The following is a 17,166-nucleotide window of genomic DNA, read 5'->3' as shown; positions in this document are numbered from 1 at the left end:
ATTGACTACTTTAAGTCATATCCAAGTTTCATTTCTATAGTCTTGTCCCATGAATAAAATATTTGCAGAAATGTGAGGGGTGTACTCACTTTTGTGAGATACTATATGTATAAGATAAATGATGTATTATATTTGTATGAGCCTCATGTTGGCTTCTTGTTCTCCGGCTTCTCATTTAGGAAAAGAACGTGGATGCCATCGTCGGCCTCATTATACATATGCACAGCCACAAGATATTTTGCAAATGTCCCAGAAAATTTTTAGACATCCAGTTTACCTCAGTAAATGCATCCATATTCAGGATATGCTTTCAGCGATTTCTTTTTATACAAATGCACCACTAAACTTCCACTTGGAAAATGTTTAATGGGCAGCTAACAAGCAGCACAGCTGAGCTATGTTCAGCCACAAGACCTGCTAGATTTTTGCATGTTGCTGATCTAATGCTGTGTCCCAAACCCCACATTTCTGCTGTAGTTATGGCCATATCTCAGTACATCAGAGGCTTCTTGGGATATCATCTTCCACAAAAAGTAGTTATTTCTTCTCTGACATTACATAGCGTATTAATTTGGTAAGCTAAAAAGCACTCTGGCTAATGCTGTTGACCACGAGTAAATGTTATGGTATTATAATTGCATCATGTATGGTTTTCTGGCCTTCATATGGCCATGTTTTCAGATAGCAATGTAATTTTATAGCTATTATTTGTTTTCTTCTGCATCTTCTACAACAACAAAGAAAAATGAGTCAGAGACTGATCAAGATTTGGTGTTTTTTTGTTTGTAATAAATCAGGCCCTAATGAGATCAGGCTGGTAAATAGTACAAGTCGCTGTTGTGGTAGAGTGGAGATCAAGATCAGTGGACGATGGGGAACAGTATGTGATGATAACTGGGACATGAATGATGCAGAGGTGGTGTGCAGACAGATGGGATGTGGCAGAGCGGTCAGCGCTCCTCACAGTGCCCACTTTGGTCAGGGAAGTGAACCAACATGGCTGGATGAGGTTGGGTGTAGAGGAACTGAGATCTACATAAGTCAGTGTTCACACAATGGATTTGGAAAGGAAGACTGTGGACATCAAGAAGATGCTGGAGTTGTGTGTTCAGGTAGGTAATAGTTTTTTACACAAGGTTAAGAGGGTTACTTTAAAAATGTATTCCGTTACAGATTACTGATTCCCTGTTAAAAAATGTAAGAAAAAATATAAACTAATCCAAAGGATTACAATATTAAAATCTGATTGCTTTCCGTTACTTTTGGATTACTTGTGTTTTAATAAAAGATTTATAATTAAAAACCCATTTCCAAAGTCAAGATGCTGTGCAAAATGTAAATAAAAACAAAATGCAATGATATGCAAACCATTTAAACCTTATATTTAATTGAAAATAGTACAAAGACAACATATCAAATGTTATTGTTTTTTGAAAAATATATTCCATTTTGAATTTGTTGCCAACAACAAAAAAGTTGGGACAGGGGCAACAAAAGGCTGGTAAAGTTGTGTAATGCTTAAAAAAAACACCTGGTGGTTAATTGGCAACAGGTCAGTAACATGATTGAGTATAAAATGAGCATCCCAGAGAGGCTGATTTCTTGAGAAGTAAATGTGGGAAGGGGTCAGGATGGAAAAAGCACTTAAAATCCAGTCCTTCAGAAGAAAAGATGAGGAGAAAGTGTGAAAGTCTGCACGATGAACAATTCAAGAATAAAATGTCTTAACATAAGATAGCAACAAACTTTTGTTTTTCATCATCTATGGTACAACATAACATTAAAAAATTATGAGGATCTGGAGAAATCTCTGTATGCAAAGGACAAGGCCAAAAAACAGTATTTGCTGGCCGTGATCGTTGGGCCCTCTGGTGGCGCTGCGTTGAAAACAGAGACAAAAAAAAACAAATATAAACAGGATTCAGAAACACCTTCTCAGCCTGAGCTCATTTAAAATGGACTGAGGGGAAGTGGAAAAGTGTTCTGTGGTCTGACGAATCAACATTTGAATTTTTTTTTGGAAATCATGGATGCTGCATCCTCCAGGCTGAAGACCATTCAGCATGGCTCCGTATTAAAAGAGTCTGGGCGCTAAACTGGCCTACCTGCAGTCCAGACCTGTCACCCACTGGAAACATTTGGCACATTACAAAATGAAAAATACAACAAAGGAATCCCAACTTTTTTGGAAATGTTGTAAATGAAGAAAAGAGAAAAATAAATTCAACAAAGCTTTTTAACAAGGATTTAACTGAACACACACCAAACACTAAAACTGCACTGTTTATGAAACAGAATGTTAGATTATAGGTGACTTAATTATTGTACCTCACAGAAACAGTCACACAGCAAAATGGCCAAATCTAAGATGAGAAATTTGTATAACATCATACTTTATATACTATATATATGATATATAAGAGTATATATATATGTATAATATATACTCAAACCTTGAAGTTTAGAAAAAAACATTGCATTTAAGAACATTCTTATGAACTTGTTAGTGTTTGTCTTAAGAATCTTAAGAAGTTTTTTCTTAAGACAGGTTTGTAACGGAATTCAGTTATGGTATTTTGGTAAGCTGATTATGTAATGTCTATTACTGCCCAACTCTGTTCTTGTAGTAGTTTAATGTTTGAATGCATTTACCACATTACTGATTATATTTCTTTAACAGATGACATGCAGAGTCCCACGTTCACCCTGATCTCATCACACTCTGCTGTATCTGCTGGGGACACTGTTCAGTTCAGATGTATGCATCCAATCCCAACCTGCATCTCTCCTGCTTTCCATTTGTACAGAAATGGAAAATTAGTTAAAACTCAGTCTTCAACATCCTCAACATCTGAATCTTCAACATTCAGTTTGACTGTGGCTTCCTCAGATCAAGGCCAGTACAGCTGTGGCTATTCATACCAGGGAAAGAGCTCCATCACATCACCTAGAAGCAGCTCTACTGACATTACTGTGGGTGAGTGCACAAATTATAATTTTATAACAGACTCTGATCAATGTTGAACAGCACTGGAAATCTAATATTGGAATGTTTCTTCCAATTTTTGTTCTAAGGTAAGGATTCTAAGCTATTATTTTAAAGTTGCAATTTAGAACTTGTTTTACAAAACTCTTCAGACACTGTCAGGGTCAAGAATCTGTAATCTGCAAACTTGTCTACAAGATCCTGTGCTATAATAGACCACTGAAGCTGTGTCATCATTCTGTAGTAAGCATCCTGCTCTTATGCCCATAAAAGGAACTCTGGGTCTAGAAGGAATTTCTCTATGAGAAGAAAGAATGGAGTTTTTGATAACTGCTTCTGTTGCATTATGTGGTTATCAAAAATGTTACATATGTTTGTGAACATTTTTGTCTCAATTCTCACTGGATCCTCTGAATTACAAAGTTGTTCAAGAGTTGAAATATGAATATTGCTACATGTAAGCTAATGGTACTGCACAATAAATTGACGTCATTAGACTGGCAGCCCTCTCAAAACTACACAAACCAGCAAGATTTGCCAGTGTGGGAGGTTATTCCCATGAACAGAATGAGGACTCATGAAAAAGAATCATAGAAAGAGAAACAGGTTTCCCTGTTAAGCAATGTAGGTTACAATGCAGTTATCTGTTCTTCTCTCACTGAAAAACTATAGTTTTTTCCCTTCCAATCGTAGCTTGTTTTGACAAGTTCTACAAGCTTTCCTGCTCTCATACTAATTCAGTAGGGAGACACACTTCCTTGGCCATTCTCCACTTGTTCCACCACATCGTCAACAGCAACAGCTGTCCCTCGACTGCTTTCTGCTTTCTCTGCCGCTCTGGTCGCTGTCCTTCAGCTGGGCTCTGCTCTCAAGCCTGGTCATGTCGTCTCGACCACTGTCCTCCTCTGCCCGTCTTCGCAGCTTCTCTTCTCTCTGACAGTTGTCTGCCTTACTCAGTCTTTTCAGACGTTTTCTGCTGACTTTGCTATTCCCCACCAGTCTGCTAGGAGACAATCCCACTTCTGGCAAAACTGTGAAATCAGCGTAGAAGAAAAAGACACGGAAAACATAGCACTTCGAGCAAGTGCTCTTTTATTAACATAGCGGCATGATAAAATCATCGCTCAGTGCTGCTGAATGGCTGAGCAGCAGGGTAGGTAACTAAACACTACACCTTTGTGTATAGTGTTATCTATCAATCTATCTATCTGAACCATACCACATTGCAGGGGCTTACAATAAATATCCTTTCAGACAGACGTTACTTTTATTCACTCACTAAGAATCCAAAACTTCTAAATTCATAAAGTGAACACCGACATAGTGCCAAATTCAAAGAGTCAAACATAAATCTGACATAAATAAATCAATAAAGTTTGGTACAGCTTAAATAGTTCTTTAAAATGTAAATAACTATCTACTTGAACTTTCTGAAGATTTCTTAAACATTTTTCATTGTGAAAGAAATAAGTAGCAATGTGCAAACTGCAGTAAAAAATACCTTGGTGTCCGCTGACAGGCATACAAAGCATTTAAGAAGGCGTTGCAGGAGTATTTCCTGAACACACTGCTGCCAGAAAAACCTGAGGCAAAATCGTACAGCTTGTCAAGCTGGGTACCTTTTAAGTAGTCATTGCTAAATCAGTGGCAGCAGAGCTTATTCTCAACGAAGACATCAAGGCAAGTAACAGTGATTCATGGTGGAAGAGCTCAAGGAGGGGATGGTGTGCTGCACAGCCCCCCAAGCAAGTGGAGACGGAGCAAGTGGTATGCTGGTGATGCAGGAAAGGGGCACTGTGCCAGACAATGCCACAATCCTGGGCTGGTGGGAAAACAAAAGCCAGCTGGGAAGATCATATTTGTCAGTGTTGTTTGATGCATCATCAAAACAGTCCTGGAGCGCAGAATCTGATGGTTCAGCTTCTGTTGATAGGTGGGTGGGAGCAGGATGGAGAAGTGATCTGATTTGACAAACGGAGGTCGGGGGATAGCTTTGTACGCCTCACAGAAGGGGGGGTTATAGTGATCCAGCATGTGTGATTTTCGTGTGCTGCATGTGATGTTTTGGAAGTACTTTGGCGCAACTTCCCTAAAGTTAGCTTTGTTAAAGTCCCCAACAACAATGGAGGCAGCCTCCAGGCGTGTGGTCTCCTGCCTGTTAATAGCTTCGTAGAGTTTCCAGAGTGCCAGGTCCATAGCAGTGTCTGGTGGGATGTACATGGTGGCTGATTTTGTTGTCTAGGGACTGTACATTTGCACTCCCCTGGGGAGTGGGGGGTAGTTAGCACGCTGTCTCAGTCTGACCAGAACGCAGGCTCTCCTGGCCCTTTTCAGCCATCTGTGGCGTGTCCTTGGCCAGTCAACCCAGATAACTGGGGCCTCAGCGATGTTCCCAAACAATGGATCTGCGTTCAGAAACTCAAAGTCCAGTTTTTAGTGAGTGTCGATCTAATTTCCAAAAATGTTTGTCTGTTTAAACAAAGGCACTGGCAACATTTAGTGTGAAGGTAGTGACAGACAAACACACAATTAACAAAAACTAAAAGAAGCGAAGGGAGTTCACAACACAGCAGCCATCTTGGAGAGACTTGTGGGCTTTATGAATACACATGAATGCAATTTGCTTTGTGTAACACCCCAGCACAGTGGGCAGTTGAGGTTGTGTTCAGGGTTTTGCAATGGCAGTATCTCTGAATTTACCATGATGATGTAATCATCCTTGAAAAAAGATACCAATGATGGCTTAAACAACCTCGAAGTGATTTTTGAGTGCATGGGTCAGTAGGGATTGAAGTTGAAGCTGTCACTGTCACCTAGTGAAGGATGAAGTCGTATTCCTCAGACACATCATTAATGGCCAAGATATCAGTCCAACCCTAAGCTTAGTCACAATGTCAGAGACTGGAGTTCTCCACAAAATCTTTAGTTATCTGTTATCATTTTGCAAAGTCTTTCTCTGTGGTTGCACCAGAGGAAATAGTGCATTTTGTCTTGGCCTATAGAGTGAAAGGAAGCAAGAGGGACTCTGGATCAAGGTTTCTCAACCAGTGGGCCACGGACCACAAGTGGGCCGTGAAATACCCTCTGGTGGTCCTTGGACCAATACTGAAGATGAGTAAGTGGTTCATAGGGAGCCAGTGATGGTACTTTATCATAAAAAGCAGTGAAAAAATATATTTAGTAATAAGAAAAAAATCTAAAATGTTCTCAAATGATAAGCAATATTAATACAAGTCATGCAACAGTGGTGCGCAAAGCAACTTGTCTATCTCATCTATCTCTGTATCTTATTTTCACCTAATCTGTGTGTGTTGATATAATGTTCAGCGATATAACTGGCATGTTGTGGCACCTAAGAAGTGCTGTGCTGAAAATTTCAAAAATTAAAAAAAAAAAATTTTAAAGCAAAAATGTTTGTTGTTGTTGTTATTGTTGTTGTTGTTTTCTGGTGGACCTTGGTGTTTTCTAATGATGAATAGGTGGGTCTTGAGGTGGAAAACGTTAAGAATCTCTGAACTAAACGCTGCAGTACAGCTATAAAGAACTGAAAGACAGATCTGCTACAAAATCCTACCTGCATTCTCTGTCTGTTGCCCCAAGGGCCAGCGCACCTTCAGCCCCACTAATTATCGGTGATGGAAATTAACGAGTGTTGAGTGTGTTGAGGAAGTCAGTGTTGTCATCGTTGGATGGTGGGTGCGACCTGTAGTCTGTGATGGACTGAATACCTTGCCACAAGCGCCTGGGATCTTTTGAGTCAGTAAAGTGACTCTGGATTTTCTGACCATAAGCTTGCTTTGCTGCTCTCATGTTCCAGTTGGCTCTAGGAGATCTAAGAGTGTTTTTGTCATCAGACTTGAAGGCAGCATTACATGCTCTCAGAGGTACATGCACCTCTCTGGTAAGCCAGGGTTTCTGGTTGGCATGTGTGGTAATATTCTTGATGATAAACACATCTACCACACACTTGGAAATGAATCTGATCACAGACTCAGCATACTCCCCCAGAATGTGTTGGTTGACAGTGACAGCCTCTCTGTACACACTCTGCTTCCTCTGGCCAGGTTCTTATCTGCTTCACAGATGGCTTGCTTCTAGTTAGCAGTGCCCTGCACACTAGAATTACCATAACAGAGAGATGGTCTGAATTTACAAGGTGAGGTTGGGGGGCTGCCCTGAATGTCTGTTTGATGTTTAAACCTGGCCCAGTGTGTTTTGTCCCCTGGTTGCAGAGTCCACGTCTTGGTAGTAATTTGGTAGTACTGTCCTCAGGTTAGCCTGATTAAAGTCTCCAGCAATTACATAAACACAGTCCGGGTCGGCATTTTGCATCATGCTGACAGACTGGTACAGTGTGTGGATAGTGCATCTTTTGTGTTAGCACTGGGGGAATGAAAACAGCTATGATGCTATTGGCGGTGAATTCTCTTGGCAAATTGAATGGTCGACATTTTAGTGTCAGGAACTCTACATCTTCGGAACAGTTGCTCGAGACAATTTTAGCGTTATTGCTGCAGTTGTCATTGATGTAAATACAAACACCCCCTCCCTCAGATTTGCCACTGAGAGCTTGGCTCCTGTCCGTTGTTAGCCGATCAATGCATGTCTCGGTAAAGATATAGGTACAACAGTCTCTCACCTTGTCTTGGGTGGTTAAATCCAGTCTCAAGTAGTCCATTTTGTTTTCCAGCAAGGACCTTAGGCAGCAGAATAGATGGAAGCACAGGTCTGTTGGGGTGGCTTCTAGCCTAATGCTAATACCCAAGTTTGCGTGGTCTCTCGCACCGCGTATGCTGCTTCTTGCGGTGGTGCTTCTTGATGGTAGGTGAGATCACTGCTATGCAGGCCCCTTGGTTTTGCTGGTGTTTTGAGTTCCAAAGCCAGTTGCTGGATGTGTCGGAGGAAGTCCAAGCAGAGTACTACGTCTACAGACTAATCTCGTATTCAACTATGTCAGAAAAGAGAGTACATTTAATGTAAAACTTACAACCTGTTACGAATGACGAGTAAACGAGTGGAAAAAACATTTGGTTTTCACCCCAACAAAGCGGGAGGTCATCTTATGAAATGTTTTAAGACTAAGACTAACTGATTAAACAAGTTGAGTCAGGTGTGCACCAGCTTGTTTGGAGTGAAAACCTGCAGCCACACCGGCCCATTGCGGATAAGATTGGGCACCCTTGGACTAGCTCTTCCCGTTGTCTAGGCTAAACACAGAACACTGCATTCACAATAAGAGTCCTTACAGAATAAACCCTGTGAGTAAATGGTGAAGAACAGTTACCCCAAAACTAACAGGAAAAACATTTTCCAAACACGCTACAATATGATCAACTGAAGAGTGTAATGAATATTTAAAAGGTCATTTCTGAATTTATCTACATAATGTCATTTGGATTAACTCTTATTTTAGCAACTGACAACAATTTTTTTTCTCTTCCAGTAACTTTACCCATTCCACGCATCTCTCTCCGTCCCACCAAAGAGGTCTCATGGGGAGAGAAGAGATCTAGCATGCTCACTAACTCCACGTTACAGTATTCCATTGTACATAAAATAATGTTATATAATTTGGATTATCTCAACAAATTTTCTTATGTCCAATTCTTTTTCAGTGCTTCTACCCACACCAAGCATTTCTCTCCATCCCACCAAAGAGGTCACATGGGGAGAAAAGGTTGACATCACCTGCTCTGTAGAAACCAAGTTCACAGGTGGATCCTTCACTCTGATACAGAACTCTGGGTCATTTAGAGAAACCAAGAGTGGAACCTCCGTCACCTTCAGTTTACCAAAAGTGGACTTTGTTCATAAGGGGTCTTACTACTGCCAGTACCAGACCAGAGTGTCCAGTCGTGATTTCAGTTCTCCACACAGTAGATCTGTTCATTTCTCTGTTGTAGGTAAGAAACATTATCTTTGACCTTTTTGCTCTAAATTCTTGCCTGTTTTGCAGTTCAAATTAAATCAAACCAAATACACATACACAGTATAATGTGCGGTGAAATGTTTATACAACTGTCTGTTGCCATGATAAACAGAATATACAATAGAAAAATATACAAATAAAAAAAGAATAGGGAAGAAGAGTATAAAATATAAACACCAGAATATAATGAAAAAAATAAATATATTTGATTGTAAAATGCAGATGTGTGTAAATGAGTAAGAGTTAATACAATGAAGGAAATTTATAAATGTTATAAATACTTCTAAATATAGCAGCATGTATTGTGTGTAGTGCATATGGTCATTGTCCAGTAGCCCGAGATGTTGTCTTTGTTGAGGCCCCGATTGGCCTCCTGGAATAAGCTCCCCCTTATGTGTCGGCCTTCAGGGAGCTTCCCTGACCGCAAAAGAGACGAGTCCATTGTTGGGATGGCTGAGGTCTTTCACTGTCTTTCTGGCTTTCATCTAGCACTGTTTGTTCTAGATATACTGTATGTTTGGGAGTTTTGTTTGGATGATGCCCTCATCTGATCATTTCACCCTCTGGAAAGCCTGCATGATGCCATTCCCAAACCAGGCTGCAATGCTCCCTGTCAGGATGCTCTTAGTGGTTGAAGTGTAAAAGTTCTTTAGCACTGTGGAGAGCAGTTTAAGATCTCTCAAGTATCTAAGGAGTATCTCTTCACCAGGGTGTTGGTTTGGCAGAACCATGACAAGTCCTGTGCACTGTGGACACCAAGGTACTGGAAGCTGTCCACTCACTCCACCGTTGATCCTGACTGGGTGGTAGTTCCTTTCATGTGCTTCTTGCTGAAGTCCACTATCAGCTGCTTTTTCTTGCTGACATTCAGGAGGAGAGAGTGATTGTGGATACTGGGCCCAGAATCCTACACACTTGGCTCCTTTGATCACCTCAGCTTCAGTCACTCTCCCAGGCAGATCCGCCACCATAAAATGTCACTTGGAGGCTCAGTCGAGTGAGTAACTTCAAAGACTTTACAAACTGAGAGAACTAATGCCTGATGTTCTTCTCCCTGCTGGCTTCGCCACTCTCTCTCTCTCTATCACTCTTCACCTCTGCAGGAAACTGAGGCTGCAGATAAGGACACATTGACCAGCTGCCAACCTAATTTCTGCTCAGCCACCCTTGCTGAAGAGACAAACAACCTCGGTATGGCAGCAGCTCAGCAAAAGGACCTAATTAAATACCTTTTGGGTTTTTTCTCCTCTGTTTCACATGAGATTTTTGAGGACTGTTTTGACTTTTCAAAAGACTTTTCATGTCTGCCTGTTCTGTGGGTCTCTCTTACTCATGAGCACCCCACAACTGACCCAGGGATGGGTTTAGTCCCTGGTCCAACTTGGTGGTGAGTATAGAGGGAATTATAGTATTACATGCTGAGCTGACAGCATTTTTTACATAATTTCCCTTTTTAGTGTCCACATGGGTCAAAGCTGTGTGCAATAAGTGTGTGATGGCATCATTAGTTGAGCAGTTGGGTGGCATGCAAACTGTGCCAGAGATGCCATCTGGTCCTGCTGCCTGCCTGGTGTTCAAGCTCCCAAAAGCTTTACTTATGTCATGCTCTGTGAAGAAGACATACCCTGCTCTGATTGGCACTGTTAAAGTCCCACAGCACAATGAGTGCAGTGTCCCAGTAATGAGTATGGTGTTGGGTGAAAGCCTCATGTAGTTCACACAAGGCAGTGTCTGTATCTGCCAGAGGTGGAATATAAACGGCACTGACTATGACCAAAGTAAATTCCAGAGTAAGGTAGAAAGGGCAATATTTGATGGTCAGGATCTCCAGGTTGGATGTGCAGGAGCATGTGAGACGACTGTTGCACCAGTTATTCACCATCAGATGCACTCCACTTCCCCTTGGCTTCTCTGACTTTTTCTGTCCATGCGGTAGACCAAGAAGAACTCTGCCAGCTAGATAGTGTGATCCAGTACCGCTGGGTTCAGCCTTGTCTTGTCTTGGAGGTTGCATTTTTTGAATTACTCTCAGGAACTTAACCCTGGCCATGAGGACACCCAGCTTGTTCTCCAGAGATAGGACATTGGCCGACAAGATGCTAAGCAGGGGTGTGTGGTGAGTGTGAGCACTCAGCCAGTTCCTGATGCTGGCTCATTTTCTTCAGAGCCACTGCTTTGTGTCACAATCTATTGCCCTTCTCCAGGATCTCACACGACCAGCATGGATCTGGTGTTAAAAATGGCAAAAGGTGAGAATATTGTAGACCAGTAAAAAATAAATATATTTCTTTCATAGCCATGTTGCAAAAGGAAAGAAAAAAGAAAAGACTTGTTTGTATGGAGCAGTCATGAGGGCAGTGGACCTCACCAATGCTGTCCTCAGCTGTGGTATGTTTTCATCATGTGCTTGATAATTGCCGTTAAGCATGTTTCTCATGTTCTCAATTGTTTTGAGATGTATATACAAAGAAGATATGCAATTCAAAGTCACAGAAAGTGAAAAAAAAATAAACAAGAGAAAAAATTCTCCCAGCTCCCATGTTTCAGAGCAAATCACATATGTGTGCATTACATGTGCTTTACAATCATGAACAATTTTCAGAGCTTCCAAAGAACAGCAAAGAATGAATGTAAAATAAAATCTGGTTAAAAGTAGATCTAGATATTTGGTTTAAAGAGCTCAACTTTTCTTGATTTTTTGAGACAAAATAGTAGTCTGCAAACATAATTGAAGTCGCAATGACGTGGCTAAAGTTTGTTTTTCAACATCTCTGGTGATATTGGGCCTAACTCTTAACTTGCTCAGCTATAGCTAATGCAATGATACGCATAATAAAAAGTTTCTGGAATTTTAAAAACATTAAACTTTATACTGATTAGTTTATACAGAATAAATTTTCTCTCCAAAGTCTGTTCAATCATAACCTGCTTAGAGGGTTAGGTTTTATGTGAGAACACATTCTGTGACACAATCATACCACTGAAGCACTGCCTAGTCAAGGTCATCCCTTAAAACTCAACGTCAGAATGCCAGAATCAAACATCAGATCAAGAAGGCCCCAACAATCACTTTGAAGTTGCAGCAGTGTTTAGTTGCTGAGACTGGAGTGATGGTGAACCAGTCTCGAACTGGTCTTTACTGGAGGATGGCTAGAAGGAAGCCCTTCAGATAAAACACATCAAAGCTTGTCTAGAATTTGCCAGAAAGCATTAGAGTGACCCATCTAAAATATGGGATAAGGCTTTGTGGTCAGATGACACACAAATGTGGTACAAACCCAAGACCTACCTTTTCTCAACAAACACCATCCCAAAGACAAGTATGCATGTTATAGGGGTGCTTTTCTGGGACTGGGTATTTTGTTAAATTTGAAGGATGTTGTAAAATACAGGGAGATACTGCAGGACAAACTGCTTCATTCTGTGAAAAGGCTAAAGCTTGGGAGAAACTTCATCTCTCTGCAGGACAGTGATCCCAACCCAGAAGTGTTTGAACAACAAAAAGTGAGTGTTCTACAGAGTCAGAGTCCAGGGGCTGCATCACAGAAAATGCGTAATGTCATGACAACTTCAGTTAAGACTGAATTTATGACACAAGCCATTACAGAACAACAGTTCATAATCTTATTTCCAGATAAGAAAACATTATTACAACTTATTATCTTAAATTGCCAAAATATCCTAAATATGGTCTTAACTTTAAGAAAACCCCAAGGTGTCCTAACTTCTGCTTAAAGCTTCCTTTTCTACAATTTAAACGTTCAGTTGGAAATAGAACCCCTTGTTTACAGGCTAGCTATTTGCTAGTATAATGGCTTCACATTTATTCGTCATAGAAAATGATGACTATAGATGTGAAATGATTGAAAGACTTTTGGTAGATCCAAACAATGTCTTGCGTCGGTGACAAAACGCTTATTAGCACCAACCGTCTCCTGTGGGCCATGATACTGCAGTTAGCCGAGTAGTTGCAGCCAGATTTGGAGCAGCCAGCAAGGCGTCACAGGGCTCTTCCGGTCATGGTGCAGCTAACACACTAAATTTCATGCCAAAGGTGATGTTCACAGCGAAGTTGCTGATGTAGCAAAGATTTCTCATCTAGTAATGTCATGTAATCTCAGAAAGGTAGCACCTGCAATCAGTCGTTTGGCTCCTGTGTATATTCAGTTTCCCAGGGGATCAGAGACATCAAAAGAACATTCTTCCAGTCATCTCAGATGCCAGGGGTGATAGGACTGGTCAACAGTTCTTTGTTTCCAATTAAAACCTGTCTATAACACTAACAGAGATAATCCCAGGTTCCAAGACAAAAAAGGAAAACCCTGATTTTTTTCTCTACTTTTGTTGTGTATTTTTCTGATAATGCAATTAGCATAGAAGCATCACTGGTCCCACCACTTGTTGTCCTTATTTCACTCGCTTGTACAGCAGCTTTTTTTGTTTCACTCATGAGATTTTTTTTTTTTTTTGCTCCAAGACATTTCTGACACTGCAGACATCCTATTATTTATTCCTATTCCTTGTACTTGTCTTGATGCATTACTGTAGACAAAAATTCTCTAAATAAAATATGCTTAACTTTTTCAATCACTGTTAAAAGACCTTCCAGTTCATTGGATTTGAAGTATGAAGCTCTTCTCTTTTGTTTATCCATTTTACAGAAGTTATTTTACAGAAGTTTACATAGGCCTGGACAATAACTCAATATCAATATACACTATATTGCCAAAAGTATTCACTCACCCATCCAAATCATTGAATTCAGGTGTTCCAATCACTTCCATGGCCACAGGTGTATAAAACCAAGCACCTAGGCCTTCAGACTGCTTCTACAAACATTTGTGAAAGAATGGGTTGCTCTCAGGAGCTCAGTGAATTCCAGCGAGGTACGATGATAGGATGCCATCTGTGCAACAAGTCCAGTCGTGAAATTTCCTCGCTACTAAATATTCCGCAGTAAACTGTCAGTGGTATTATAACAAAGTGGAAGCGAACAACAGCAACTCAGCCACAAAGCGGTAGGTCATGTAAAATGACAGAGCGCGCATGTTGAGGCGCATAGTGTGCAGAGGTCGCCAACTTTCTGCAGAGTCAATTGCTACAGACCTCCAAACTTCATGTGGCCTTCAGATTAGCTCAAGAACAGCGTAGAGAGCTTCATGGAATGGGTTTCCATAGCCGAGCAACAGAATCCAAGCCTTACATCACCAAGCGCAATGCAAAGCGTCAAATGCAGTGGTGTAAAGCACGGCACCACTGGACCACTTTCATGCTCCTAATTTTGTGGGAACAGTTTGGGGATGGCCCCTTCCTGTTCCAACATTACTGCGCACCAGTACACAAAGCAAGGTCCATAAAGGCATGGATGAGCGAGTTTGGTGTGGAAGAACTTGACTGGCCTGCACAGAGTCCTGACCTCAACCTGATAGAACACGTTTGGGATGAATTAGAGCAGAGACTGCGAGCCAACATCAGTGTCTGACCTCACAAATGCGCTTCTGGAAGAATGGTCAAAAATTCCCATAAACACACTCCTAAACCTTGTGGAAAGCCTTCCCAGAAGGGTTGAAGGTGTTACAGCTGCAAAGGGTGGGATGACATCATATTAAACTCTATGGATTAAGAATGGGATGTCACTCAAGTTCATATACGTGTGAAGGCAGACGAGCGAATACTTTTGGCAATATGGTGTATATTGCGATAGAAAATGTTTCAATAACGGTGATATGATTTTTAAATGTCTTATATTTCGATATACATTATTTACAAAATCTGTACTGACTGACGTTCATTACAGGGCACTGCCGTCAGTTCATTGCATTCAAGCCAAGCTGAAAAGGCAAAACATAGTGATTGATGACGTACACCACAGGCACGCAGCCAGTGCTCAGCAGTAGGAGGCTAGGCCAGGTTCGGTTCGGCTCAAACGCCACACGTTCTAGCTGCAAAATGAGTACCGCTGACCGCAATACAAATGTGACTGAACGAGCTTCCACGAGTGATAATAAGGCAGACCAAGTAGTTGATAAGAGAGGAAAGACTAATTCAGTGGTGTGGAAGTGGTTCGGCTATCGAAGATCTGATAAACTTCAGGTTTCGGTGTGCTGCAAAATGGCTAAGACATGATGGCTAAAGACATGATGCCATTTAGTACGCTGGAAAATGTAGGCTTCAGGAAAATGATGTCAGTCATCGACCCCAGATACGAACTCCCTGGCCGCCGGTATTTTTCATGCACAGCTATACCTAAGCTTTACGGTGAAGTTAGGGAAAGGGTGGAGGAGCAGCTGAAGTCACTCGCTCGTTTCTTGGGGACTGAGCGAGGACCGCCAGGTCTGCGTTACCACAGACAGTGGGACCAGTGTCATCAAAGCTGCTGAGTTGAACGGATGGACAAGACTACAATGCTTCGGGCACCGACTGAACTCTGCAATTGGTAAGTCATACACAGTTAATATACGTTTGAGGCCTATGTTAAGTTATGTTGTGTATGGTATGAGTATATTTTTGTTACGAAAATCATTGCAGTAACAAATAGGCTATGCCATACACAAAATAACCTAAACGTATCATAGCAGTGCTTGCGTGTTTTTGATAGCTATTTTTATATTTTTTATATTTGTTTATATTCTTTTTATATTCGCACAATTTTATTGTGTGCAATTTATGTCTGCTATATAGTTGTTACTTGCCATGACATAAGAATTTCATTGAGCATGTGTTATACTGTGCATTTGATAAATAAAACACTTTGAGTTGTGGTGCTCTGTGTTGTGTATAAATACAGAGCATTGCGCTGCACCCTTTAGTGGCTGCTCGCTACTCAGCATAATGCTCCATACCACACCCAGACACTAAATATTACTTAGTACGCCTATAGTTTTGATTAGGTGATTTCATTCCCCTGATTTATGTGATTTTATAGGCCATTTATTTCATCTTTAGTCAAGAAATACTTATTTGTATGGACGATACATACAGCAATTCTCTCAAATTCAAAGGTGTTTTATTGACATGGGAACAGATGTTTGCCAAATCAAGTGTGAAATAAAAACAAAAAATGTGCATAAGCAGGAGAATTGTGATTTTGCTGTAAGAATTATATAAATAAGTGAAAAAATTGTAGTTAAAATACAAATACAACTGAGAACTATACATGGCAACATTTTTCTCTCTCTATCTACAGAGAAAGTTAACCAAGACAAGCAAGTGGACAGACCAGTTGGGGTCTGTAAAAAGGTGGTGGCTGCCTCCTCCTTCTCCTGGAAGAAAAAGCGGGACCTTGCAGCTGCTCAAGAGGAGTATAACTTGCTAAAGCACAAGCTCATGAGTGAAACACCAACAAGATGGGGCTCCCATCAACAAATGGTGAAGCGGGTTCTGGAGCAGAAAAGGGCCATCACAGAGGTCCTCTAAAAAAAACAAGAAGACCAGGTCACTGGTTCCCATCTGGCAAGATGTGGAGTCTATAGATGCAGCTCTGAGCCCACTCCTCAAATTCACTGATGCCTTGTCCGGCGAGTCTTATGTCAGTGTGTCATTCCTAAAACCAGTCATGCATCTCTTCAACACTTCCATCTTGAAGGAATCAGAGGATGACACAGAGCTCACCTGGACCATAAAGACAACAGAGATGGGATACCTCAACGAAAAGTATGATGACCCAGCAATGGGTGATTTGCTTGACACAGCATGCCTCGTTGACCCAAGATTCAAGCTTCAGTACACTCAGGAGGAGAAGAGAGAATACATCAAAGACAGAGCCGTGTTGGAGATGCAGAAGGGAGAGAGAGCTGTTGTGGTTAGGAAAGAAGAGTCCAGTGAAGAAGCCATGGGAGAAGCTTCTGCAGCAGTGCCACCAGCCAAGAAAGCAAAGCGGTCTCTGGCTAGCTTTTTTTCAAACAGCCCCACCACCACCAATATAGCAGGCCTGAGTGCACAGAAGGCAGTTGAGAGGGAGCTGGCAAAACTGGCAAAACAGTACTTGTGCATTCAGGCCACAAGCTCCCCCTCTGAGAGAGTTTTTAGCACAGGTGGCAACATCGTCACATGTAAAAGGGCAGCTTTGAAGCCAGATAATGTAGACCAGCATGTATTTCTTGCCAGAAACCTCTAGTGCCCATCACAGGGTGTCATCAACCCTCAAACCTGTCCCTCCCCCAGCAACATGTGTTTTTATTGTTGCTCACTCTTTTTTTCTGTATTCTACAGCAACTCTGAGCACTTTTCATATTATTTATCTTGGCTGAAG

At 41.2% G+C, this 17,166-nt stretch overlaps 1 protein-coding gene across 1 annotated transcript; it reads left to right on the top strand.

Moving 5' to 3' along the window:
* The first annotated feature begins 854 nt into the window (after positions 1-854).
* Positions 855-16,331, top strand: LOC118821054 (scavenger receptor cysteine-rich type 1 protein M130-like). Its single transcript, XM_036589460.1, has 5 exons — positions 855-1,112; positions 2,681-2,977; positions 8,602-8,831; positions 10,019-10,106; positions 16,102-16,331. Exons 1-5 carry the CDS (start codon positions 902-904, stop codon positions 16,329-16,331), a joined length of 1,056 nt encoding a protein of 351 aa, XP_036445353.1. The 5' UTR covers positions 855-901.
* The last annotated feature ends 835 nt before the right edge of the window (positions 16,332-17,166 follow it).

This window comes from Colossoma macropomum, unplaced genomic scaffold, assembly GCF_904425465.1.
Source record: "Colossoma macropomum unplaced genomic scaffold, Colossoma_macropomum, whole genome shotgun sequence".
Lineage (NCBI taxonomy): Eukaryota > Metazoa > Chordata > Actinopteri > Characiformes > Serrasalmidae > Colossoma > Colossoma macropomum.
Note: the sequence above shows the minus strand (reverse complement) of the source record. Positions and strands in the feature narration are given on the sequence as shown.